Genomic DNA, 25,856 nt, shown 5'->3' with positions numbered 1-25,856 from the left:
AGGGACTGCTTATGACAAAGAATTTGCCATTAATAATGGACCCGATGTCCGCTGCTAGTACCTTCAGTTCTAATCACGAAAGCTGAGACATGTAGTTTACAATGTTAGCAAATGAATGCTGAACACGTCATTAGAGATTTCTCTATTTGGTAGGTTAATGAAGCATTAATTAGATGTTTTCAAAAGGCTGCTGCTAATCAAACAAAACAATATCATATCAATGTGTTCGGCACCTATATATTAATATTGCATAAAGGCAATGCTTTCATCATAGGAGCGGACAGACCTGCCTCAAGGACAGACTACGCTTTGCTCGCCCTCTTTCCTTCTTTCCGCCTTCCCCCCCCCACCCCACCAGTTACTCCACTTCTGTTGCATTTGCTCTGATGGTTCCACATTCATTACCAGACCTTCTGAAATGTATTTATTTCTGTCAGTTGAAACTGCCTGTCTGTCCCAGTTCCTGGGTTACTGATTTCAACTCTTCCCACTTTTCCTCACCTTCGTCTTGATCATCCTCTGTATTTTTCAAATGCTCTCCCACAATTTCTACCATCTACAAAAGGAGGTCACTGCGAAGCACATGTTCTTATCTCCTCCACTCTCTGCTTTCCATAAGCACCCTACCTTCAAGAAGCATTGGTTCATTATTCTATCATGGCCTCCTGTTCTTCCCAGGCAACTGACAAATGTAACACTTGTTCATTTACCTCTCCCCACATCATTGTCTTGGGTCACAAAACATTTGTTCCATATGAGACTGCTGTTTACTGCATTATTCATGGGGCAAATAATTTAATAATTTCATCATTTTCCCGACGGTCACCAGCAACAGTGTGAGATGGTCAAAAGGCTCCTGCGGACATTGACATCACACAGATAAAGTTCATCTTATTCTACAGCCAGAATAGATCGCAAACATGCCACTCAAATTTTGAATAAGCACGCCATATGCCTTAATAATTGGGAAATAGCTTACAGTGCAACACACCAAGCTTTTTTCAGAAAAATCATCATCTTCTATGCGCTCCGTGCTTATACAAAGAGGCCTCAGTATGAGGAAAAGTAATTGGATGTCAAAACTGTGGCAGAGCAAATAAGTTGAGCTGCTGATGAAAATTTAGTTGTGGAGCCAACAGTACAAAGTAGGCTGGTGCATCAGGCACTAATTCAAGGTGTTTTACTTTGCAGCAGTTTCATTCAGTTAATTTGGTGTATTGGCCATTCCACCAGCTGAACTGTGTAAATGCTTCCAAATAGCGGTTCAGAATGAATTCCAGTTTCTTTCATTCAATGGGTGATCCGTTGTGTGGATGGTACTATAGGACACGCACTGAAAACAGTAAAATCACGCATAAAACAATATCTTCACAATTTTTAATCTCCCTCAATTAACCTCAACAGGACAGAACCAGAAATTACCAGGACATCACAATGATGCTTTATCTTTTAAAGTGAGAACATTCACCCAGGCTACCTTCTGCTCTATGCATAATTGTTGGTGGCATTTTCTCATCTCAACATATAGGTAACATTAATTTAAACAAGAGAAATACTTCTACTTATAGTTGCCCATTTAGTTGGAGTTTGCCCCAATCTATGCTCAATCTTACCTTCTGGTGGTTCCAAACCCTTTGGTCCCAAAGGCAGAAATCCTTCCAAGGCCCATTCGATCATCTGCTTGGTTTGGGCTTCCACGCCTTTGGTTGTCTGTGACTCATCATTCCCAGATTGTGTTGGAAAGAGTTTTCCTGCTCTGTTGTTTGCCACCTAGTTTAAGTTAGTAAAGTGTAAAGTCAGAGTAATCTTTTGGTAATTTGAAACCTGAAGCTTGCATCTATGGACATCCAAGTCCCAGGCAACAACACACAGTGAGTTGCAACGATATGAGGCGATTTATATAAAGTTAGCATAAATCACAATATTAAACTATTCTGTAAAAAGCAGTTTCTTTTGCAATATTCTTTTTCAAATGATGTACGAATTAGTCAGCCTACTCATTATAATAAGTGACAACAGGTGTAATAATGAGCAAGACCCAAATGGTGGATTTCCTTAGTTACAGTTTGTGGTGTCTAGGCCTATGGTTGGGATTCTCCGAATGGGGTCTCAGACCCGTGATCGGCTCTGATGCCAGGACACGTTTCTCCGCGGACCGGAGAATCGGTGCCGGTCGGGGGCCGTTGAAACAGGCCCCGCGGCGAATCACCGCGATCGACCAGCCGAGTTCCGCCGGCGTGGTTCCCGTATGGTTCCAACTGGCAGGAGCTCAGACTCGCGGCTGTGCTGCCTGCCCTGGTTTGGGGGGGGGGGGGGGGGGGGAAGGATCAGACTCTGGGGACGCCTCCATGATGGCCAGGCCCGCGATCGGGGGCTACCGATCGGCGGGCGCGCGCAATTCGGGAGGGCCTATCTTCTTCTGCGCCGGCCCACTGTGTGGCTCCGCCATGTTATATGGGCGCCGGCACAAAAATGGCCAGCGCACGTATGCGCGGACCCACGGCCAGAAGTGCAGGACCCCGTATCAGCAGCAGGAGTTGCGGGGCGCACGCCGGGGCCCTGCTATCCCTCGTGAAATGGGAGAACCATTCTGGACTTTTAAAAAAAAGTCTGGAATGATTTGCGCGGGGACATAGCCCCATTTTCGGAGAATCCCGGCCACAATTTCTGTATTATAGATTGTCCTCATCACAGGGGACGGAAACTATGAAAGATTAATATGACTAATATAAAGTCAACCTGTACTATTTTTGTGTGTCTCTTGGAGGAGATGTTTAATTAGGTCATTCATCAAATTTACAAAGACAAACATTCAACTGTCCATTCCTTCTCTTCAGAACAAAGACACCCTGCTATGATTTTTTTGACTGAAAAAATCTTTGTCAGGACTGGAATGAAATTACATACTTTAGACTACAGTTCAGAATTTATCAATATAAGAGAATTTATACCATGTGTGATTGAGATTGGGCAGCGTATAAAAGCACAGTGTTATAAGTGTATAATTACATTAGTCCTTAGCCCTCTCAATATTTTATGGAGAATATTTTCTTTCTCTTGCTCTGCAAAGAAAAATGTCGAGGACCTTCTTGAGATTTGATCTTGAGCACTGCCATGCATCTTGTGAGTACGGTGCTTTCCTAGAATTTTCAGTCATTCTGTACAATCCTGTCCAATTATGTACATGGCCATAGTCTAATCCAGATTGACTAATATTGCCTTGTGCACCATTTCAGCTATTATGAATGCTATCTTTAGATTTAAGAAGGCATTACACGTTGCACAAAATTTAAACAAAAGACACTAACATTATAGTACAAACGTGATGAAAAATTGCCCTCAAGTATTTTGCACCTGCTTCCCCCTGGTGGCAATACACTGGGGGGGGGGATTTTTACAGCCCTGACCCAAAAAACATATTTGCAGGTGATGTTGGGTGGGGCATGGAAATAGAATGGGTCCACCCGTAATACGGTGGATGTACCAGCCCGTACCAGCCTCCCTGAACAGGCGCTGGAATGTGCCGACTAGGGGCTTTTCACAGTAACTTCATTTGAAGCCTACTTGTGACAATAAGCGATTTTCATTTCATGGGTGTCAGTATGGCACATGGCTGGAGTAATTAAGGTAGAAGTTTTCTTGGTCTCAGAGGTAACCTCTTGAGTTTGAGGTAGCATGTCTGCATAGGTGTCTTCTTGACTTTGCTCCATTTAAATCACTGACAGAAAATTGAGTATTGTCCTTCACTCACATGCATTCCGGCTCACCCTTCTATGCTGACAATTGTTGCCATGATGTGGAGATGCCGGTGTTGGACTGGGGTGGGCACAGAAAGAAGTCTAACAATAGATTTGTTTCAAATCACTAGCTTTCACAGCATAGCTCCATCATCAGGTGAGTCGCTTGTTGCAGCCAGGCATTTCAGTCTACTTGGATCTCGGGCAGCATTTTCCAGTCCCATTCGATGATGGGACCTTCTGGCCCTACCGAAGTCAATCTCTCACAGTGGGTTTCCTGGTGTCAGGACAGGTGAGCCATCAAAAGCACATAGACTTTAGCAGGACCGGAAGACCACGCTGCATCCGTGACAGGGGGCCGGTTAAGAAAATCGGCCATTATGAAATATGTGTTACAAAATTAGCTAACAGCTCCTTCTAGGTGTTCTGCACATGGCAGGAGTAATTAAGGTAGAAGTTTTCTTGGTCTCAGAGGTAACCACTTGAGTTTGAGGTACCATGTCTTTCTTCATGTTGGTTCAGGAGATGGTTAGGAACTTTAGTGTGCAAAGTCCACTGCTGCAGGAGTTGGCTGTTTCTGCCATCTCTTCAGCAAATCGAGTGTCATTGAAATGAGCTGGCTGGAGATGGTAACTGAGTTCTTGCACTGTTGCTGGGCACTTAGCAGCATTTCCAGTGCCTTTTATGAGAGCAACTGCAGGTGCAGTGTAAATCTGCGTGTAATTGAACTTTCAATTTGATCCTCCAGTTTGTTGGAGCTTGAGAAAAGAATTTTGTGGCATTTGAAGTCCTCGGCCTCCATTCAAGCAGGCTGACTGTTCACCATGGATACTCCTGTGAGAAAACGTCCCTCATGGAAGGTTTGATGGTAACTGGTTTAAGAGTTATCTCATATTTTATGATGTATTATAGTTCAATTAAGTTGTCATGCATAAATCACAGAATGGTTACAGCTGAGAAGGCGGCAGTTTGGCTTGTTTGTCTTTGAGGATCCCTGCAAGACCAACTCATCTTGTCACATACTCTTTTCCTCCATAGCCCTGGAAACATTTTCTCTTCAGGTAATGACTCAATTGTCTTTTGGAAGCTATGAACGAACCTGCTTCTAATACTCTCAGGCAACTGCAAACATAACTTCTCACTGCATAAACAAAATTCCTCCATGTTATCACTGCTTCTCTTGCAAATCACATTAAATTGGTGTCCTTTGTTTCTCGATCCTTCTGGCAATTACAACAGTTTTATCCTACATACTCTGCCTGGCGCCCTCATGATTTTGAACACCTCTATCAAATCTGCTCTCAGCTTTCTGGTCTCCAAGGAGAACAGCTCCAGTTTCTCCGATGTCGCCAAAGTTCCTCTTCGGGTTCCCTGGAATCATTCTTGTGAGTCTTTCCTGCACTTCCTATTATGCCTGCACATCCTTCCTAAAGTGTGACACTACAATTGAGGATGAACCATTGTTATATGGAAGTTTATCAAAACTTCCTTGCTTTTGTATTATCTTTCCCTCTTTATAAAGTCCAGCATTCCTTATGATTTATCAACCACTCTCCCAAACTGCCCAGCCACCTTCAATGATTCGTGTACATATAGTCCCGGGTTCCTCTGCTCCTGAACCCCATTCAGAATTGTATTCTTCATGTTGTATTGTCTCTCCTTATACTTCCAACCAAATGAATCACTTCACGTCTCTCTGCATTAAATTTCACCTACCACTTGTCTGCCCATTCCACCAGCACAGATGTCGGCAGTAGTCTCTTCCAGATTCACAACCAAACTTTGCAGTATTATTCTTTAACACTTATTCAAATATCGTTGATAGGAGCCTTCTATAGAATACAGGTTTGTGAGGATCTAATAGCTGCACAGCATAGGAATGCAAGGAGCTGATTTGCTAAGCATCAGATTCCAACCCCTTCACTGCTACCACGTGTTTCTGTTCACACATGGTCTATGATTTGTCCAAATTCCCCAGTCCTACTGCTGCTGTGTTCTTATTTAAGGCCTATAAGCAATAACGTTTTCTACTTCCTGTATTCTAATAGGCTCCATATTGCATGCCTATTCCAGTTTGCTATGAATAAATATTGAGGGTGATTCCAGAAAATACAGCAGAATGGGCCATTCATGGGGGCACTGGTCTTCCTGCTTCAGTCCTTGAAATGATACAACTACATTATGTAACACTTCAGGGAAACATCACAGTGAATAACGATTGATTTTATTGGGACCAACCCAATGAAAATCGACTCACTGAAGTTGCTGACATATATAAATAATAAACAAGCATTTAAAGAACAGATTAATGAGCGAGTTTCATACCTGTAAGACTTCAAAAATTGCTTTCCTATACATAGGTTGTTTGCTATAGGTTGGCTGGTGAAAGGCAGTGGAAAAAGAACTCAAAGGCATCAGCTTTTCTACACAGACCTGTCAAACCAGAGAAGATCAAACTCAGTGGCAATCACAATCATTGAGAGAAGTACCTATGGCCTTTCATTCACATACCTGAAGACCAACGTTTCTGAGACAAAGAGGGAAAGTAGAAAGGAATGAAAGAAAGAAATAGGATAAACTTATCCAGGACTCTTATCATGTCTGGGAAACACCTCAAATACTTTGCATACACTGAATTGTACAATGAATGGGCAGCACGATGGCAGAGTGGTTAGCACTGCTGCCTCACAGCGGCAGGGACCCGGGTTCAATTCAGGCCTCAGGTGACTGTCTGTGTGGACTCTGCACATTATCCCAGTGTCTGCATGGGTTTCCTTTGGGTGCTCCGGTTTCCTCTCACAGTCCAAAGATGTGCTGGTTAGGTGGATTGGCCGTGTTAAATTTCCCCTTAGTGCAGGTTAGGTTATGGAGTTATGGGGATAGGGCGGGGTGGACGGGGGAGTGGACATGGGTAGCATGCTCATTCGAAGGGTTTGTGCAGCCCTCGAAGGATGGAATGGCCTTTTTCTGCACTGTAGGAATTCTATGAATTTTTCCCAAATGCACAGATTGTTGATCTGTATGCAAATGCATCAGCTAATTAAAATCCTGCACAGAGCAACGAGACGATTGGCTAATTATTCTGCCTTAAGTTTTGTTGGAGAAATGTTATCGAGAAGCTCTGGAGAAATCATTCACACACCTCAACAAAGGAATTAAAACGGAGGCATGGTGGCATAGCGGTTTGCACTGCTGCCTCACAGCGCCAGGGAACCGAGTTTCATTCCGGCCTTGGGTCACTGTGTAAAGTTTGCACGTTCTCCCCGTGTATCCATGGGTTTCCTCCAGGTGCTTGGGTTCCTCCCACAGTCCAAAAATGTGCAGGTTAGGTGGTTTGGCTATGCTAAATTTCCCCTTAGTGTCCACAGATGTGCAGGTTAGGTGGATTGGCTATGGCCAATGTACACGGTTATGGGGATAGGGTGGCGGAGTGGGCCTAGATAGAGTTCTCTTGCAGGGGGTCGGTGCAGACTTGATGGGGTTAATGGCCTCTTTCTATTCTATTCTAAAACAGCTTATTCCCACACCTCGGGAACAGGAAGTCCTGTGGTGTTTCATTTGCATACTTTGAGAAGAGGAGCACCTGAATTATTTTGTTGAAAAATATTGAGATCAAGAAAACTTAAAAGCAGTGTTCCCATATCATGCTCACATTTTTCTTCTGTTTGTCATGTTATGTACTCTGGGATAACACAGGCTGCAACTGGATGCAGCTTTAACCAAAAGATACTCCAGACCTTGAAGTTAGTTCAATCTGATTTATTGAACCAGTAGCACAGTTAGCACAGTTCTCTATGAGTTCGACTCTCTGCTAACCTAAGTGTGGTTACTCTGTCTGACTGAACCAGACTAGCTCTTAGCCATGTGCTGGAGGTGTGATACTGTACATACACCCTGACTCACCCTGTAGATGTTCATCAGTGGAAAGAGGCGGAATGTGAGTGCCTCGTGCCTTTTATAGTAAGATACCAACCCTGAGTGGCCTGCCTGCTCATTGGTCATGTCCAGTTCTCTGTGTTCATTAGCTGCCTGTCTGTGCCTGTCTGTATATCATTATCTGCATGTCTGCATATCATGACACTGTTTGCTTTCCTTTATGAACCCATATATATTGGGTAGCCTGAATATTTTTGTATATGTATGTTGGAGCTCAACTAGAGAAGTACGAATACAGAATAACAAGTCTCAGATTCTCCAGAAGCTAGAAGTACTCACAACTCTGCGTGTTCTCTTATGGGCTTGCAGCAGCATAAATGGATGAATTCACAAAGTTACATGTGCAGCTTCTCTTAATATTTTGTTTCTTTTCTTTAGTTTTATTACTCTTTTTCCCATCTGCTTTGATCCTTACTCTATTCCCTTGCCCTAAATGTTGAATTCCCTTTATCCACTGTTTCTCCCACCCTCCAGCCTTTACCCCTTCAATTACCCTCATATATCCCTTGGCAGTGGTTTTCCTATTTCTCTTGTTTCTATTTCATCTTCTGTTGTCCAGCTCTGCCTTCAGTTTCTTGAAATCATACTGCAGTTAACCACCATATTGCATTTGTACCATGTCTTCCTGCAACTAACCAAGAGCTAGTTCGTGCGGATATTAAGATTTTAGAATCGTGACCATGTTCCATCAGATTTTTCTTACAGAAGAGAGAAATCCCATGGTTTTCTTTGGTCTTCTTGCACCATGTATATTCTGCGGCAAAACAGACAAGTGTGTAATTGGCTGCTATTTCACCGGCGGTTCTGCTTTGAGCTGATTTTCAAAAGGCTCATGTGAAGTGACAACTATCTCAATGAGCTTTCCTCGCTCAGGATCAGTCTCAGCCCAGTTTCCCCACACTGACATCTCTGAGATTGTGAACTATGTAGAGTTTCTGGTTTGGGCTTATATTTTGCAGCACGGCATGCTGATACCTCAATGTGGTTTGCTACAATGCTGCTTTGCTCCATGAGGCACTTGCTGCTCAGTAATACAATGTACCCTTGGACTTTCTTTTATCTTCGGAAAGCCACCCCATTTTGAGAACCGTAATGTTGGGCTTCCTACAAAGCATTATCAGATGAACAGAAGAAAAACAATAATATGTAATGATTTTTGAATCATTGTATTTGAAAGTAAGCAGACATGGAAGGGATAAAAGAGGATTTTATGTAAAGAGCCTAGATTACAAGGTATCTTCATGAGATCAACTATTTCTATTCTCTCTGGCACAGAAAAATAGTATCTGCAAGTGCTTTTTTGAAAACCAAGATATTAGACTTACAACAGAAAATTTTCCATCTCCAAACCACATCACCCATCGTGTCCCTTCAGCTGCCCGACTTCGGCCAGTCATCCACCAGGAGACAATACGACCGGGCCACCAGGAGAATCCCCTTAATTTTCCCCAGACCAGCTCACCGATGCCAAATCCACGCCCATCCTGGAAATTCAAATAGCAAATGTTAATGAAGGACTTTGATATTTCATTGCAAAAATATGAGAGATCCAAGGTTTGAGTACTGGCATCAAACAACCTTATTGATCATTACATCACTGTGAAAGAATATCACAACAGTTCAACATTTTGGAAGTTCTTGTCCTCGTTCATTAGTTTTAATAAACAGAAAACTACAAGGCTGACTGCCTGGCAAATGAAAAGATTCGGTCCTACATACACAAAATTGTACTCCTTATGCCCTAATCTCCATAATCTGGTTTGGTATCAATGCAAACCTTTTCTGCAGTATTTGTTTATAAATACTACAGAATCTTAGAAATGACAGTACTGACAAAGAGGCAATTTGTTCATCATATCTGAAGTGATAGCTTTTCAAATGCTGTCATCTATTTTAATCCCAATTCCCTGCCATTTAGTCAAAAGAGGTAAGATTTGGGCACTTTAACAGAGGTAGCTGACTGAATTTCCTCTTTTGTTTTGAGGTGCTGGGCCACGGCAGTGATGTACCTGCCCTGAGGAAACATCTGCCCCATTGAAAAGACCTGAACCCACAACAACAACAACAACTTGTGCTTCTGCAGCACCTGTAGCATAAGGTGGTCGACAAGAGTATTTTCAAACATAATTGGACAGAGAGCCATATCAGCAGATATTGGGGTAGATGATCAAACGTTTTGTCAAACAAGCAGATTTTAAGGAGTATCGTGAAGAAGAGGTAATGAGATAGAAATGTATAGGGAGGGAATTCCAGAACTTAGGAGAATCACCACCAATTGTGCAGCAATCAAAATTGGGGATGCTCAATTGGAAGAAAGCAAATATCTTGGAGGGTGTAGAACTGCCAGGGGCCGGCTTGAATACCGCCTCTGCCGGCTGCCGAATTCTCCGGCACCGGGGATTTGGCGGGGGTGGGAATTGCACCATGCTGGTCAGCGGCCGCTGGCAGCGCGCCACCCCCCCACCCCCCCCCCCCCCCCCCCGACAATTCTCCGGCCCGGATGGGCCAAAGTCCCGCCCATTCTATGCCAGTCCCGCCGGCGTAAATTGGAGTTGGACCCTGACCGGCGGGACCTGGCGGCGCGGGCGGGCTCTGGGGTTCTTGGGGGGGTCGCAGGCGGATCTGGTCCCGGGCGGTGCCCCCATGGTGGCCTGGCCTGTGGTCGGGGCCCACTGATCCGCAGGTGGACCTGTGCTGTGGGGGCACTGTATTCCTACGCACCGGCCGTGTAAGCATCCGCAATGGCCGGCGCCAAGGTGAACCCCCCCTACGCATGCGCAGGGATGATGTCAGCAGATGCTGACACTCCCGCGCATGCGCGGACCCACGCCAGCCGGCGCAGTTCTTTCGGCACCGGCTGGCGCGGCGCTAAAGGCCTTCCACGCCAGCAAACCATTCCGGTGACGTCCTAGCCCCTGAAGGTGCAGAGGATTCCGCACCTTTGGGGCGGCCCGACGCCAGAGCGGTTCCCGCCACTCCACTGCGCCGTTTCTGCCCGCCCCACCAATTCCCGGAGAATCCCGCCCAAGGTGTTTGACAGAGCTAGGGAGAAGCAAATCCATGTTGTGTATGTGTGTGTGTGTGTGTGTGTGTGTGTGTGTGGGGGGGGGGGGGGGGGGATTTTAAAGTAGAGCTATTGCATGACCAGCTGCTCATGTAGGTAAATGGGCACAGGGGCTGCACAAGACTTGGTGTAAATTAGGACACGATAAGGTAGAACATAGGAGGAGTGTGCTGGAAGAAACAAACCTCGAGATAAAAACAGAAATGATGAGGGTTTCAGTAGCAGAAGAGTTGAGACAGGAGCTGGGCAATGTTATGGAAATAGACGGTTTTAATGTTGGCATTCGCCAGGAAGACTGCCGAATATAGAGAGTTCAGGTTGTGTTAAGTGGAACATAGTCATGCCAAAGCCCAGGCAGAGGGAGGTGTGTGAGGGGGATGAAAATTATCCGACTGACACTGCTCTATAAAACTTTGAAATATTTGCCAGGATTTGTTAAAACTGAAGTGCATGTGCAGCAAATGAAAAGGAGGGATAGAGGGCGGGATTCTCTCAGCCGGGGCCAGGCCGGAGAATCCTCGCGACCAGCGCGAATCACGCCACGCCGCCCTGATGCCGGGATGCGATTCTCTGCAGAGTGGGGTCCGGGAGCGGTCTGTGGGAGGGAGAGAGAGAGAGAGAGAGAGAGGAGCGGTGCTCCCTTCCCAATCGGGCCCCTGGATGCCCCAAACGGACATCCGGCGCCCGTTTCACGAATGCAGCGACCAGGTGTGGTTGCTGCCGTGGTGAAACGGGTGTGAAGGGCCGGCCCATCGGGCTCGGAGAATCGCCGTTCGCCGTGAAAAACGGCGAGTGGCGATTTTTCCGAGAGGGGGGAGAATCGCGGGGGCGCCAGGGGGGCGTAAAAAATGTCGGGAGGCCCTCCCACGATTCTCCCAGGCCACGTGGGGAGCGAAGAATTCCACCCAAGAAGTTTGAATCAAAACAAATTTATTTTACACTACTAAACTTGATTAGGTTCACACACTTTACTGATTAACAGATACTAAATTAATAATACTGAACCATTATTCTTTCTATTAAACTACACTATAACTTGACCTCATGCTATATCTCGACAATGAATTCTCACTCTGCTCTCATCAGCTTATCACCATGTTCTCGCAGAATTCCTAGAGATGCTGCCTTATGTACAATAACTTCTCAGTAACGCCATCTAGTGTTTGATTTACACATAGTGTCTGATGTTAACCCTTTACTACACTTGTACTATATATATTACATCCTCCCCACACACACAAGTAAACCTTCTCACCCATGTACACGATAAAACCCCCTCCCCCCACACACACAATCAACCCCTCCCAACAAACACACACACAAACAAACTCTCTCCTCCACACACTCAATCAACCCCTCCCCCATACACAAAATCAACCCCTCTCCCCCACACACAATAAAGCCCTCTCGCCCCCCCCCACCATGCACACACAATCAACCACATTCCCTCCCCACTCACAAGCAAGCCCTGTCCCCCACACACAATCAATCAACCCCCCCCCCTCCCCCACACACACAATCAACCCCCCTCCCCACACACAATCAACCACCCTCCCCTCCACACACACAAAAAAATCAACCGGTCTGCACACTGCTGGGAAGCTTCTGTTAGAAAGGAATCAGCATTGTATAATGATCTATTAATCAATTAGCACAGGCATCTCACCATGATGCCATTTCTGCATATTTTTCTGAGTATTAAACTAATAAGCATGGTACCTTTCATAGAACTGCCAAACTACCAGGCCAATGTATATCAGAGGATAAAACAGTGAACTTACTTCATATTCTGCTTCCTCGTCTATCACTTTGGAAGTGGTCTTCTCAGCTGTCTGAGTTGAAATGGCTGTAGGTTCTGTAGTTGTTGCAATGCTGGGAGGTGTTGGATCAGTGGATTGCTGGGAAATGATTGTGCTTGTTTCTTTCTCTTTCTGAGCAGGGGTACCTTCCTGTGTATTCATCACAGCTACAAGTTGTGCCCTCTTCTCAGCCTGTGGATAGGAAAGGGAGAGTTTGGGGAAGGAAGGGCACAAGTTAGAATGGGTTTAAATAAGTGAGGGTTTTAACGAATATCTGGAGTATTGAAGAAATATACTCTATGGGGGCGATCTAATTGGCACTTTGTGCTAGACACAGTGATGGACAAGGCCGCTAAACTTGTGAGAGGCAACGTTCAGAACACCCCGTGAGATCTAATGATATCGTGTGAGAGGTCGTGATCTGGATCTCACCCTTGCCAAGACAGATCTAGATTAACATATTTAAATGAGTCCATTAGGCTCATTTAAATAGATCTACGCTAGGTTCTCCAGAGGCCTGGAAACTAATGGCCTTGCCTGGGAGACCTCACCATGGCACCTTTAAGCACTGGTCCACATTGCATAACCTCACCTGAAGGTCATTGGAGTGGTCAGGGCAGGGCAGATCCAATGGCTGAATGGCCTACTTCTGCTCCTCTGTCTTATGGTCCATTATAATAGGGCTGAGCTTGCCAGTACCTTGGCACTCCTTCGGGCACCCAGGCTCCTTGGTAATGCCAGCCTGGCACTGCCCAGGTGGCAATGCCACACTGCAGGGGCACTGTCAGGGTACCAGGCTGACAGTGCCACGATGCCTGGGTGCTAGGTTGCATGTGCCAGGGATACCCTGCCCTTAAGAAGTGGGCCTTGATGACGGAAGATCGGGATGGCATTTAAAAAATGGCGACTGATCTCTTCCTGCAGTGAAATGAGGAAATGGACTAAGTGTGGCCTCGGAGGGATGTTCCTCGCCAAGGCCAAAAAAAATGGCAATGTCCCATTAGATAGTGGGGTTGTTGAAACACCTATACATGCCCAAAATGGGACTCTGCGTTTTGCACATTAAATCACGCCCTATATGAGGTTCCTTTATAATGCACAACTATTAGCTAAGCCTTTTTAACAATAGTGCATTAGTTGGATAAGAATTTAACACTATTGATATGAGTCTTTGCCTTAGAGGCATGAGTGACTGCTTCCCCATCTGGTCTGGTTTGTCCCTTAGAAATGCACCCGAACTTTGTTTCCCACCCTGGAGGGAAAGCTTGGCCCTATTATAATGGACCATAAGACAGAGGAGCAGAAGTAGGCCCTTCAGCCATTGGGTCTGCTCTGTCAAATGATGGATATTCAACTCTGGAGCTGTGTTGCAATTCAGCCCGCCCAATCACATTCAATAAACTAAGTCTGGGCAATCTTGGTTCCTTTCCTGGAAGGAAGCTAATCTTAATTTAGCACTAACTGGTACCCAAATTGCCAGCTTTAGCTTAGTTGGTGGTGTCATGGTGACTTGTTTGGAAAATGTAAATGCCACAATGATAAAGGATGCTCTTTGGAGTTTGGGGCTGATGTGATTCTTGGTACAGTGTAGCGGGATACCAGGGATCAAACCTGAGACTTTCTGAGTCTGTGTGACTCAGGTAAAGTTATTGATGATTTGTGATGGATGTTCACCCAGGGTTCCCATCTATTCCCAGCACGAACACCCATTGCCACAGTTACCAAAAAAAAAAATCATTTTGGGAGAGAATCTGAAAGCTGAAGTGGAGAAGAACAAATAATTTTAAGGCAGATGAAAAACGGCAGAGATATCCATAAAATATTTTTTAATTTTGCTGTGTTAAAATGGCTGCTGCACAAGATACTCAATAAATCTGAAAATGAATATAAAGCAGAAATGGAACCTTATTGAATTTTAAAAAAATGAAATGAAGTAGTGCACTACACAATGGACTATAAAAATGTAACACACACAAACAATCCATACAACATACAAGGTTACATGATTTGGAAAACAAAGCACTTCGAAGGACTATTCATTTAAAGGTAATATCGAAATACCCACCTGCCATACCTACCCTTTAAATGAAATAAAATTTAAATAAGAACACATTATCCCACCAATAACTCTGGTTGATCCCCGAGAAACATATAGTAAATACAGGAGTGACCTGTGAGACTGTTGGACTTTATTGTGTATTTTCAGGGGCATTTCACTGCTCTGATTTTACATAATAATTGGATATCTTTGATTATTTCTTGATGTTTCATAAGACCCAAATTTTAGAAATACCAATACTTCTCTTTATTTGAAACCTGTTTTCATGTACCCGCCAACTGGTGAGTAGATAGAATACAGAACAACAGCCTTATTTTCCTGGCCTCACGCACTCACAAGAACATTTTGTACTCTTCATTTTTTTCCCATCCTTTCCTGGAGGCACCAATTCATACTAGGTTAAGGTTTATTGAATACTGTCACACTTTGGTATCTTATCAAAGTGGCTACGTTTCATCCATGAGCTTAGACAGTAAGAGTTGACAAGTTGTTTCACTATGAAGGATGTCCTGGCTGAGCGAGATCCTAACATTCACACATCCACACTTTCCAATGTGAGGCACTGGACAGAAAGTCTGGATGAACATTTTTCTGCTCCGCAGAAAAAGATGCACCAGTTTAGATCAGCAAGGTTAGCTTATAAGCAAGAATGAAATCTGAAACTTTCTGTTCAGTATGTCTTTGATTAAATTTACTTAAATCAGTCATGGGCAAAATTAAGTTACAATTTATGATGCAATAGCAGCAGAAGGATTATTCTCTAACTCGGTGCTTGTTATAATTAGCTGCTTATTCACTGAGTAAAGGAGGAATCTGAAGCCAGTCTTTCCTTAACATAGGTTTATTCACATATCCCAGACAAAACAGGCACAGATTTCCTTTTCCTTTACCCCACTCAGGTGGAAAGCAGGTTTTCCATATTCTTAAGATTAACGCCCTAAACTTTCAACAATTAGTAACAGCTGCTTTCATTTTACAGCTAGAGCATATAACTCATTGTGGCAGGATTGCAATATTAACATGCTAACCCCTCTATGAGATCATACTAGCTATCATTACTGGGCACGAAATGTAATTCAATTAGGCCAAAGAGATAGGGTGCGAACTTCCGGCCTCGTTATACTATCGCTCAAGCGAAACTAGGCCAAATAGTTTGCGACGCAACCAGCCTGCTCCCGTAGGCAAAATCAGGATCTCGCATGACGAGAAACCAATTATCACCACTTAAGCCCCATTTCCATCCAATTAACAAGAGCCACCCTTTACCCAATGACCTCAGCGGCCTCGATTAGCTGGTACCGATTAGTACTCCTTTTTAAAAACGCAAACCTGGTGGAAGGGCTTCTGTGGGGAGATGAGGTGAGTAGCCATCTTTGCTCACAGGCAAAGAGCCTGGGGGCATTGGGCTTTCTGCCCCTGTGCTTGACGGGAGGTGGAGGACCCTCGGCTGAGGGACCCTCAGCAGAGGTGGACCACCATGGGAGAGTGGGGGGGGGAGGAGTTGGAGGGTCGACCGCTCGCGACATCACCACTGGATCCTGTGTACCCATTCCGGGGGCAATCCTTGTCCCTGCCTGTCTGCCCCACCAACCACCCATAGCCCTCACCGACTGCCGAGGCATCTGGCCGTGCGGCTAATAGAGACTTGGCAATTGTGATTAAGTGAGCACTCCACACAACCCAAGTGGGTTCCCGTAGATGGGCGGACCATATAGCATGTGGGAGTCATTGTGTAGCATCCCAAACAAACAGTGATGCCTGGACAATGTACCTGAACACTGCGGGAGGCAACACTAAACATGCAGCAGCAAACATCCAAACACCCAGGGGTGGGATACATCTCCGGGGACATGTCCATGGCCAGAGGATGGGTGAGTGCCAGGAGGAGGGGGCCAGCACCCGGTCCATGTGAGTGTCTATCCGGGGTGCCATTGAGTGGTGCATCGGACTCCTCAAGATGCGGTTACGATGCCTCAACTGCTCCAGAGGTGGTCTCCAGTACACCACCTGGAGGGTCGCCCGCTTTGTTGTGGTCTGCTGTGTCCTCCACAACCTGGCACAGCAGTGGGACGACGAGCTAGAGGTTGGTAATGAGGAACATGTGGCCATCTCCGAGGAGGAGGAAGATGAGGAGGCGCCGGACCAACAGGGGTTGGAGGACGAGGCTGGGGAGGAAACTGAGGCCCAGCCAGAGGCTACAGAACAGGCGGCGGCGGAGAGGAACCACCGGGCTCCACCCGGAGGACCTGTCAAACGTGAGCCAGGGAGGCCCTCATACCCATCCATTACACCTAGGATGTGGCTTGGTCCGTCATCGCAACCTTAATGTGATCCTCAATGTGCTTTGCCCTCTTAGCTCTACCACTATGTCTAGGTGTGTCCCCAGGATGAACATCTAAGATGGAGGCAGCCAGCTGCTTACCTTGTTCCGAGACCTTCAATGTCCCTGATGGGCGTCCTCTGGGGGCTCTGTGGATGGAGAGCCCCGCTCACCTTCCATCGGCACATGCACAGCCGTGTTGGGCTGTCCCGTGTGCTGACACCGAGACGTGGTCCCATCAAAGGGGTGGAACTGTGGGGAGCTCGTGGCCACCGTCGCCGCCCCATGGGATGGGTTTGGATTGGACTGACTACCCCCTTCTCCTGGTCGGTTGACATAAGGCCCCGGGGTTCACCATGAGACAGAGGGGCAGCTGGTTCGAGCCCCGGCTGCCGCTGCATCATCTGGCTTTGCCAGTCCTGGCAATTCCCCATAGTCCGCACCACCATGTCGACGCCCTCGGCGATGCTCCTCGGTGACTTGGACATGCTTTACACCGCCTCAGCAATGCCCACTTGCGACTGGAACAATCTCTGCTGCGATTTACCATTCCCATCTGAGAGTAGGACATGTTCTGCAGAATCGCATCAAGGTCAGTCTGGTACTGGGTGCCTTCACCCAGTGTGGCAGATATTCTGTCGAGATCCTCAGCCATGTCCATCACCGACTGTGTGACGCCTTGGACACCTTGACTAATGGTGCTGATGTTGTGCACCAGGCTCTCTACTGCGGTCGCCACCCTAGCAGTGTTGGTCTCAGTATCACTCATTGCCGGCAACATCTCCTGTTCCCGTAGCCTCTGGCACTCCTCCAATCGGCTATGGATCTGCTGGAGTGACACTGACATCTCCCTCTGAATGTCCCGGCCGCTCCCTAACGTCTCCATCAGCTCCAGGAAACTCTGTGCCAGGGCACAGCATCAAGCTGGGACCCAGCTGTGTCCAGGGATCCAGCAGCCCTCCGACTGCTGTCTCGCCTGGGGGTTCCTGCCTTCACCAGAGATGCATCATCAACAGTGTGGTGCTCACCAGATTGTGCACCAGAAGCCTATCCACTAACATTTCCCAATGAGGTGTATGTATCTGCAGGGTGGGGATGACAGCTGTGACGCAACTATAACAGTTGTATCCTCGGAGCTCTCCTCCGAGGTAGTCAGGAGAGGGGGCCGCTCGGGATGGGCCGGTGATGTTGGCTGGAGGACCTGCGGGAGAATGGACATGTGGTCAGTGGGAGGGATGGATTAATCAGTAAGGCAATCACTACTCATATTTGACAGGTCCTCCGGGCGTAGCCTGGTGGTTCCTCACCTCTGCGGTGTCCGCCAGCCTCCACGTTGGTGACCGCCCTATCCTTGGCTACACCAGTCACCTCCTGGGCCCGCTCCTCGAAGGAGTTGAGAATTCTCAAGTCTGGCACCTTACCACCAGTCTGGGCCCTCTCCTGCTGATTAGGGGAGTGCTTTTCCTGAGGAGACACAGAGAGGGCATCGTTAGCTACACGTGTGCATGGTTCAGAGTGCTGGGGGGGGGGGGGTGGGTTGGAGCTGGGTTGGGCTTGAGGATTGAAGGGGTGGGTAGAGGGAGGGTTGAACAGGGAGGGGGGTGGAGGGAAGGTTGGGGGTCACTTCGGATGGGGGTGGTTCAGGGGATGGATGTTCCCTTGCGGGGGGGGGGGGGCGGGCTTTGGTGTTTACTCACTCGTGCTGCCCAGTGTTGGTCGTTGCCCTTCTTCCTGCACCGGAGGCCAGTTCTCTGGTCACACTCTCCCGAGCTGACAGCTTGTCCCACTGGCTGCCATGTAGCTTACCCTCCGGGATCCTCGGAAGAACAGGACATCCCTCCTTGTCTCCACTGCATCCAGGAGCCTCCTCAGGTCAGCATCCCCGAATTTTGGGGCCGGTCCTCTTGGCGCCATTGTTGCGAGCTTGCAGGGGTTGGCTGAGCAAGTGCAGCTTAAGTGCTGCTCGACCTTGTAAGCGGGGGGCTGACGAGCACGTTCCGGGTGAATCAGCTGGTGAGGCATCATTTGGGATGAGCAGTCCAAGAGGTCTCGTTAAGTGGACCAATTAACATTGAATAGCATTGCCTGCCTCGCTGGGCCAAGCGTCGGGAATCACGCGGCAATTCCCGCTCGCTACCATGCTTAGAAATTTTTCCGGAGAATCGTGCGCCCACTGCAAAACAGATATTTATGTCCACAAAAAACATTCATCCGAATCAGGGCACGACCCGCGGGTGGGAGCCGGTAGGGTCACGGAGCCGGCACGGGCGCTCCCGATTGCGCAAATCTGCGCGCAACAGCCGCTGCGGCTGTGAATAGCGCCAGCTGCAAGCGGCCTTCAAAATGGCCGCGAACATGTGAAAAAAATGCGGCCACACTGCGCATGCATGCCAGATCACCGGCGCGCATGCGCAGTGCGGCCGCTTTTTAAAAAAATGGTCGCAGCTTTTTGTTTTACAAGTTCAGGGGCATTTATTCATTTATTTTATTCATTAAATTCTTTTTTCCATTTATTTTATTCGTTGTATTTTTATACAATGGGGGGGGGGGGGCATATTTGATAAAATTTTACCGGAAAAAAATGCAGAAATTTAATTTTGACAGATGGAGACTCCACTCTTTGCGACACTGGAAGACTTCACCTTCATCCAACAGGTTCCATTGGAGGAGCGTGTACGAGGGCCAGAGGGACCCAAAACCATTTCCTCCATTTTTGTCAGCAAACAAATGGTGGGTTGCGCAGGTCGGCTGGCGCGGACTGTGAAGGTCGGACGGTTGGTAAAAATGGGTCCCCGGAAAAAAAGTTTGAAGAACACTGATCTAAATAATAGTAAGAGGTAGTTGTGGATTTGGCTTCAGACTTCTGGGGCTGGATTCTCTGCTCCCCGATGCAAGGCAGCATAATTATACTCTAATAGTTGAATTCCTTAACAATAAAACTAATATCCAAACCTTGGATGAAGAATACCCTTTAATTGTGTGTAATACTGTATTTTGCACTTAAATTTCATTCAGTTGTGGGACCAGCCCCATTATTAGTTTCTTCAATCCACTGGGGCGTTCGGTGATGGGACGGGGATCTGTTTTGCCGCCAAAATCAGGAGCAGCGCTGGTTTTTGAATTCTCTGCTCCCTGAGGAGTAAGCCACGCCGCAGGCCATTGCCTGAGGCCTGCCTTGCGATGCTCCATTGCCGACCGGCCGAATTCCTGAGGGCGTGGGTTACGTGTGCTCACACCGTCCGGACCACCGTTTTCAAGCCGGCGTGAGGACTTAGTCTCCAAAACGGAGAATCCAGCCCCTGTTTTGTTCCTTGCTGGAGAAGTCAGTGACCAATTGTCAATACTAAAAAATGCCACATGGAACAAAATAAGATGGAATAGTCATTTGTAAAGTTTGGGAATAAAAGGAGCTGTTTGAGAAAGATGTTTATGCCTTTAGCCACAGACTGCAAAGTCACTACGATAGGAAACTACAATGATAATGAGGCGCGATTTGGCTATGATGGATTTGGAAACGTTCCTTAAAAGGCTGATGGTGGACAGGCAATGTCAAACAGTCAAAGGGCGCATAGGTTAACTGCAACAATTGTTTATTCCAGTCGGGCGCAAAAGTGAAACGAGAAAGATGGCTAAACCATGGCTTACAAGGGAAATTCAGAAGTCTTCCGGTGGCGGCATTTAGTCGCACATGAGGAGGCTTCTGCCTGAGAACTTTTATTTAAACCCTTTTCACCTGATTTTTGGAGGAGATTTGGGCTGGAATTTAGTTAGATCGATGGGTTAAGACTCCCACGACAAAGGGATGCCCAATAAATACAAAACTGGGCAGCAGAACAATAAAGAGATGCAGTCAAAACTGGAAGCCTCGAGAGCGCTGTCTGTGAGAAAAATGGCGGAGGCTCCTGCAGCATCGGTGGCCACTCCACTAGCTGCTGACAGGCATCCCAGCAGTGGAACTTTAGAAACATACGGCAGGAGGTCTCTGAGGATCATGGAAGAATGATTGAGGGGCGAGGTCCTCGAATGGAGCAGCCTTGGCAAAAGTGGATGAAGTGGCATAGGTGCCGGGCACAACGCTAAAGGAGATGGAGGTGGCTCTTTCAAGGCAAAGTGATCAGATTACCTCTCTGGAAGTGGAGATGGTGTGTATGGCAGGTGATAACAAGGCCTTGGTCGACGATTTGGAAAATTGCTCTTTAACACAGAATGTGAGGGTGGTTGGGCTGCTCTGAATGTCTTGGAGGGTCCGCGTCCATCAAAGTTTATGTCGCAGTTGTTTTGGAAGATGGTGGGTGGGGAAATGGTTTTCATAATAGCCACAGAAACCAAGGGGAAAGAGTGCTAATGGCAGTCCCCAGAGAGAACAAAAGGTGCGAGAGGTCAAACAGCAGAGAAACTAACATCAGAGGCTAAACTGTGACAGATGGAGATGTGAGGGGAGGGGAAGGGAGAAGCAAAGGGGGGAAGGGGTAGGGAAAGGTGGATACGATTGGGGGGGGTTAAATATATATTAAGAAAGACAAGAAAGAAAGAAATGGTAAGAGACAGTTGAAATGAAATGGGATGAAAACAAATGGGTCGAGGTGGGGCTGATCATCTGAAGTTGTTGAATTCGATGTTCAGGCCGGAAGGCTGTATCGTGCCTAACCGGAAGATGAGATGTTGTTCCTACAGTTTGTGTTGAGCTTCACTGGAACATTGCAGCAGACCAAGAACAGACATGTGGCCATGGGAGCAGGGTCTTTTGTTAAAATGGCAAGCAATGGAAGGTCTGGGTCCTGATCGCGCACAGACCAAAGATGCGCAGCAAAGCAATCACCCAGTCTGCGTTTGGTCTCTCCGATATGGAGGAGACCACGTTGGGAGCAGCGAATGCAATAGACCAGATTGGAAGAGATGCAGGTGAAGAGGTGCTTAACCTGGAATGAGTGTTTCGGGCCTGGGATGTTAAGCATGGACCTGGGATGTTAATAATGGGATGTTAAGCCGGGTCCTCAGCGCCTTGAGGCAGTAGTACCGACCATTACGCCACCGTGCTGCCTGACCGGAAGGATTCCTCATTGAATTTTACAAGGGATTTGCAGGTCAGCTGGTCCCATTGTTGTTTGAAATGTTTAATAACTCCATGCCTAGGGGGAGGTTACCAGCCACATTGGCGCAGAAGTTGATTTCTTTGATTTTAAAGAAAGGTAAGGATCCGACAGAGTGTGAATTGTATCACCCTAGTTTGTAATTGAATGCAGGTACAAAGTTGTTGGCGAAGGCTTTGGCAACGCGCTTGGAGCCCTGCATCCCAGATGTAATGTCGGAGGAACAGGCTGGGTTTGTTAAGGGCAGGCAGTCGTCGGCCAACATTCGGCTATTGCTTAATGTTATTCTGTCCCCCTCTTCAATGCCTGAAGCAGAGGTCACTAATTCAATGGGTGCTGAAAAGGCGATTGACAGGGTGGAGTGGAGTATCTGTTCGAGATCCTTTGAAGGTTTGGTTTTGGTCCTAAATTTATATCTTGGATCCATCTTTTATACAGAGCCCCACTGAGAGCATTCATGCGAATGCCTTGAGCTCGAAGTATTTCCAGCTAAAGAGAGGTACAAGGCTGGGTTGTCTATTGTCCCTGCTATTATTTGCTTTGGCAATTAAGCCTCTGGCCATAGCATTGAGGTCATCTGCAAGGTGGAGGGGGATGAGGGGGTGAAGAGTATTGGCGTTCTCTGTACGCGGATGATATGTTGGATGTGAGGAGATAATGAAGCTACTTTGGAGTTTTGGCTCCTTTTCGGGATATAAATTGAACCTGGGCAAAAGCAAATGCTTTCTGGTGAGTTCCCCCAGGGTGGGGAGCTGATTTGAGGAGGTTGCATTTTTGCCTGGCCAAGTCCAGGTTCCATTATCTGGGAATCCGGGTAATCCATGATTGGGCATAAACTAAACTAAATTTTGAGAGTCTGGTAAATAGAGTCAAGGTTGCCTTGAGGAAGTGGGATCACCTTCCTCTGACCCTGACGGGCAGGGTACAATTGGTAAAGATGAAAGTTCTCCCAAAGATTCTATTTTTGTTTCAGTGTCTCCAGTTTTCCTTCCCAAATCTTTCTTGGTGAACACAGTAAGAAGTCTTACAACACCAGGTTAAAGTCCAACAGGTTTGTTTCAAACACGAGCTTTCGGAGCACTGCTCCTTCCTCAGGTGAATGAAGAGGTATGTTCCAGAAACATATATATAGATAAATTCAAAGATGCCAGACAATGCTTAGAATGCCAGCATTTGCAGGTAATCAAGTCTTTACAGATCCAGAGATAGGGGTAACCCCAGGTTAAAGAGGTGTGAATTGTCTCAAGCCAGGACAGTTGGTAGGAGTTTGCAAGCCCAGGCCAGATGGTGGGGGGGGGGGTGAATGTAATGCGTCATGAATCCCAGGTCCCGGTTGAAGCCGCACTCATGCGTGCGGAACTTGGCTGTAAGTTTCTGCTCGGCGATTCTGCGTTGTTGTGCATCCTGAAGGCCGCCTTGGAGAGCGCTTACCCGGAGATCAGAGGCTGAATGCCCTTGACTGAAGTGTTCCCCGACTGGAAGGGAACATTCCTGCCTGGTGATTGTCGCGCGATGTCCGTTCATTCGTTGTCGCAGCGCCTGCATGGTCTCGCCAATGCACCACGCTTCGGGACATCCTTTCCTGCAGCGTATGAGGTAGACAACGTTGGCCGAGTCGCACAAGTATGTGCCGCGTACCTGGTGGGTGGTGTTACCACGTGTAATGGTGGTATCCATGTCGATAATCTGGCACGTCTTGCAGAGATTGCCATGGCAGGGTTGTGTGGTGTCACTGTTCGCTGTTCTGAAGGCTGGGTAGTTTGCTGCAAACAATGCTTTGTTTGAGGTTGCGCGGTTGTTTGAAGGCAAGTAGTGGGGGTGTGGGGATGACCTTGGCTCGGTGTTCATCTTCATCGATGATGTGTTGAAGGCTGCGAAGAAGATGTCGTAGTTTCTCCGCTCCAGGAAAATACTGGACGATGAAGGGTACTCTGTTGGTTGTGTCCCATGTTTGTCTTCTGAGGAGGTCGGTGTGGTTTTTTTGCCGTGGCGCATTGGAACTGTCGATCGATGAGTTGAGCACCATATCCCGTTCGTACGAGGGCATCTTTCAGCGTCTGTACATATCTGTTATGCTCCTCATCTGAGCAGATCCTGTGTATCCGGAGGACTTGTCCATAGGGGATGGCTTCTTTAATGTGTTTAGGGTGGAAGCTGGAGAAGTGGAGCATTGTGAGGTTATCCATGGGCTTGCGTTGAGCGAAGTGCTGAGGTGACTGCTTTGTGAAGGTTAACAAAATGATATCTTCTTCTATTTGGGCGGGCAAGATCCCACGGATTCGGAGGGGGTTTTTTTTAGAGTGAAAGGCAATCGTGGGGGTCTAGCGTTGTCCAATCTGCTGTTATATTATTGGGCGGTGAATATTGAGACGGTGCGGGGTGTTTTATGGTCATGGAGTCCATGTGGGGCGAATGGAGACGGGTGCCTGTACAGACACTGGTTTGAGGGTCTTGGTTATGGCTCCTCATCCGTTTGCCCTGCAAAGTGGACTTCAAGTCTGGTGGTTGTGGCTGAGAATGTGGAGACAGTTTAAGTAACATTTCAAGCTGGGTGCTATGCCATTGTTAGCCCTATTCTGTGGAAACAATCCTTTGGTTCCAGGGGCCTTGGACTTGTGATTTTGGGCATGGGGCGAGAGGAAGGGTTGGAGCAGATTGGAACATGTTTATACAAGGGAAGTTCGCTGGTTTTGAGGAGTGGTTGGGCAGGTTCCAGTTCCGAAGAACTAATCTGTTCAGGTATTATCAGGTACGTTTTTGTGTCTGGAGATTCCTTCCTTCTCCTTGGTACACTTGCCCTTGTTGATGGATAGGGTCCTTTTGATGGTTGAGCTGGGGGAAAAGAGAAGATATCAGATATTTATAGTCGGCTGGTGTCAGTGGAGCTAGGTCCATTGGATGTGGTTAAAAGGAAGTGGGAGAGGGAGTTGGGTTAGTTAAGCTTTTGAAGGGGGTTTCTGGAGTGAAGCCCTACAGAGTCAACTCCACCTCCTCATGTGCTAGGCTCAACGTGATTCAGTTCAACGTGGTGCATAGGGCACATCTGATCAGGGCATGGATAAGTGGGTTTTTCTGGAGATAGACAGGATCGAGCATTGTTCATGGGGTCTGGCGAATTTCATGCATATGTTCTGGTCTTGTCCTAAACTTGTGAGTTTTTGGGTCTCCTTCTTCAGCACAATGCCAGGAATTCTTGGGATTGACTTGGAGCCTTGCCCGTCGGTGGCTAGTTCAGGTGTTTCAGGCTCGCCAGTGCTTCAGACGGATGCTCTGGCCTTCGACTCGCTGATAGCCCAAATGCGAGTTCTGCCTGGGTGGAGGACTCCGGTTCTACCCAATGCTTCGTTGTGGTGAAGTGTCTTCATGGAGTTCTTACACTTAGAAAAGGTCAAGTATATCATAAGGGGTTCGAGAAAAGGGTTCTATTTGAGGTGGCAACGTTTATTTCCTATTTCAGGGAGCTGGTCACCATCAGTTGTTGTGGGGGGGTTTTCGGTATTTGTTTTGGGTTTTTGTCTTAGTAGTTTTTCTTTGGGGGAGTGAGGAGGGGTGGTGGTTGAGTCTAGAATTGTAATTGTACTTGTGGAATATGGTTTTTATTGTGTTATACTGAAAAGATTTTCTTAATAAAAATATTTTAAAAAAAGGAAAATTAGAAATAGTATTAGATCCAAGCTTAAAGCATACAAGTTGGCCAAGAAATACAACTGACCTAACATTGGGAGCAGTTTAGAATTTAGCAAAGGAGGACCAAGGGATTGATTAAGAAGGGGAAAATAAAGTAAGCTTTAACATAAAATCTGACTCTAAAAGTTTCTATCGGTACGTGAAGAGAAAACAACTGATGAAGA

The 25,856-nt window shown here is 47.0% G+C and overlaps 1 protein-coding gene across 14 annotated transcripts in view; it reads right to left on the bottom strand.

The window, feature by feature from the left end:
* The window catches only part of dnmt3ab (DNA (cytosine-5-)-methyltransferase 3 alpha b), a 709,318-nt gene that overhangs the window by 204,922 nt on the left and 478,540 nt on the right, over positions 1 to 25,856 (bottom strand). For all 14 annotated transcript variants that reach the window (XR_005460997.1, XR_005460998.1, XM_038800092.1 and 11 more), the window contains 4 exons: positions 12,519 to 12,728; positions 8,999 to 9,157; positions 6,063 to 6,170; positions 1,614 to 1,770 (listed from right to left, as the gene is read on the bottom strand). Coding sequence is in view for 12 of the 14 variants with exons in the window: in XM_038800092.1 (XP_038656020.1) it covers positions 1,614 to 1,770; positions 6,063 to 6,170; positions 8,999 to 9,157; positions 12,519 to 12,728 (634 nt within the window). In the remaining 2 variants the exon portion in view is untranslated. The remainder of the gene's footprint in view (positions 1 to 1,613; positions 1,771 to 6,062; positions 6,171 to 8,998; positions 9,158 to 12,518; positions 12,729 to 25,856) is intronic.

The sequence above is a fragment of the Scyliorhinus canicula genome, chromosome 6 (assembly GCF_902713615.1).
Source record: "Scyliorhinus canicula chromosome 6, sScyCan1.1, whole genome shotgun sequence".
In the NCBI taxonomy this organism is placed as follows: Eukaryota; Metazoa; Chordata; class Chondrichthyes; order Carcharhiniformes; family Scyliorhinidae; genus Scyliorhinus; species Scyliorhinus canicula.
Note: the sequence above shows the minus strand (reverse complement) of the source record. Positions and strands in the feature narration are given on the sequence as shown.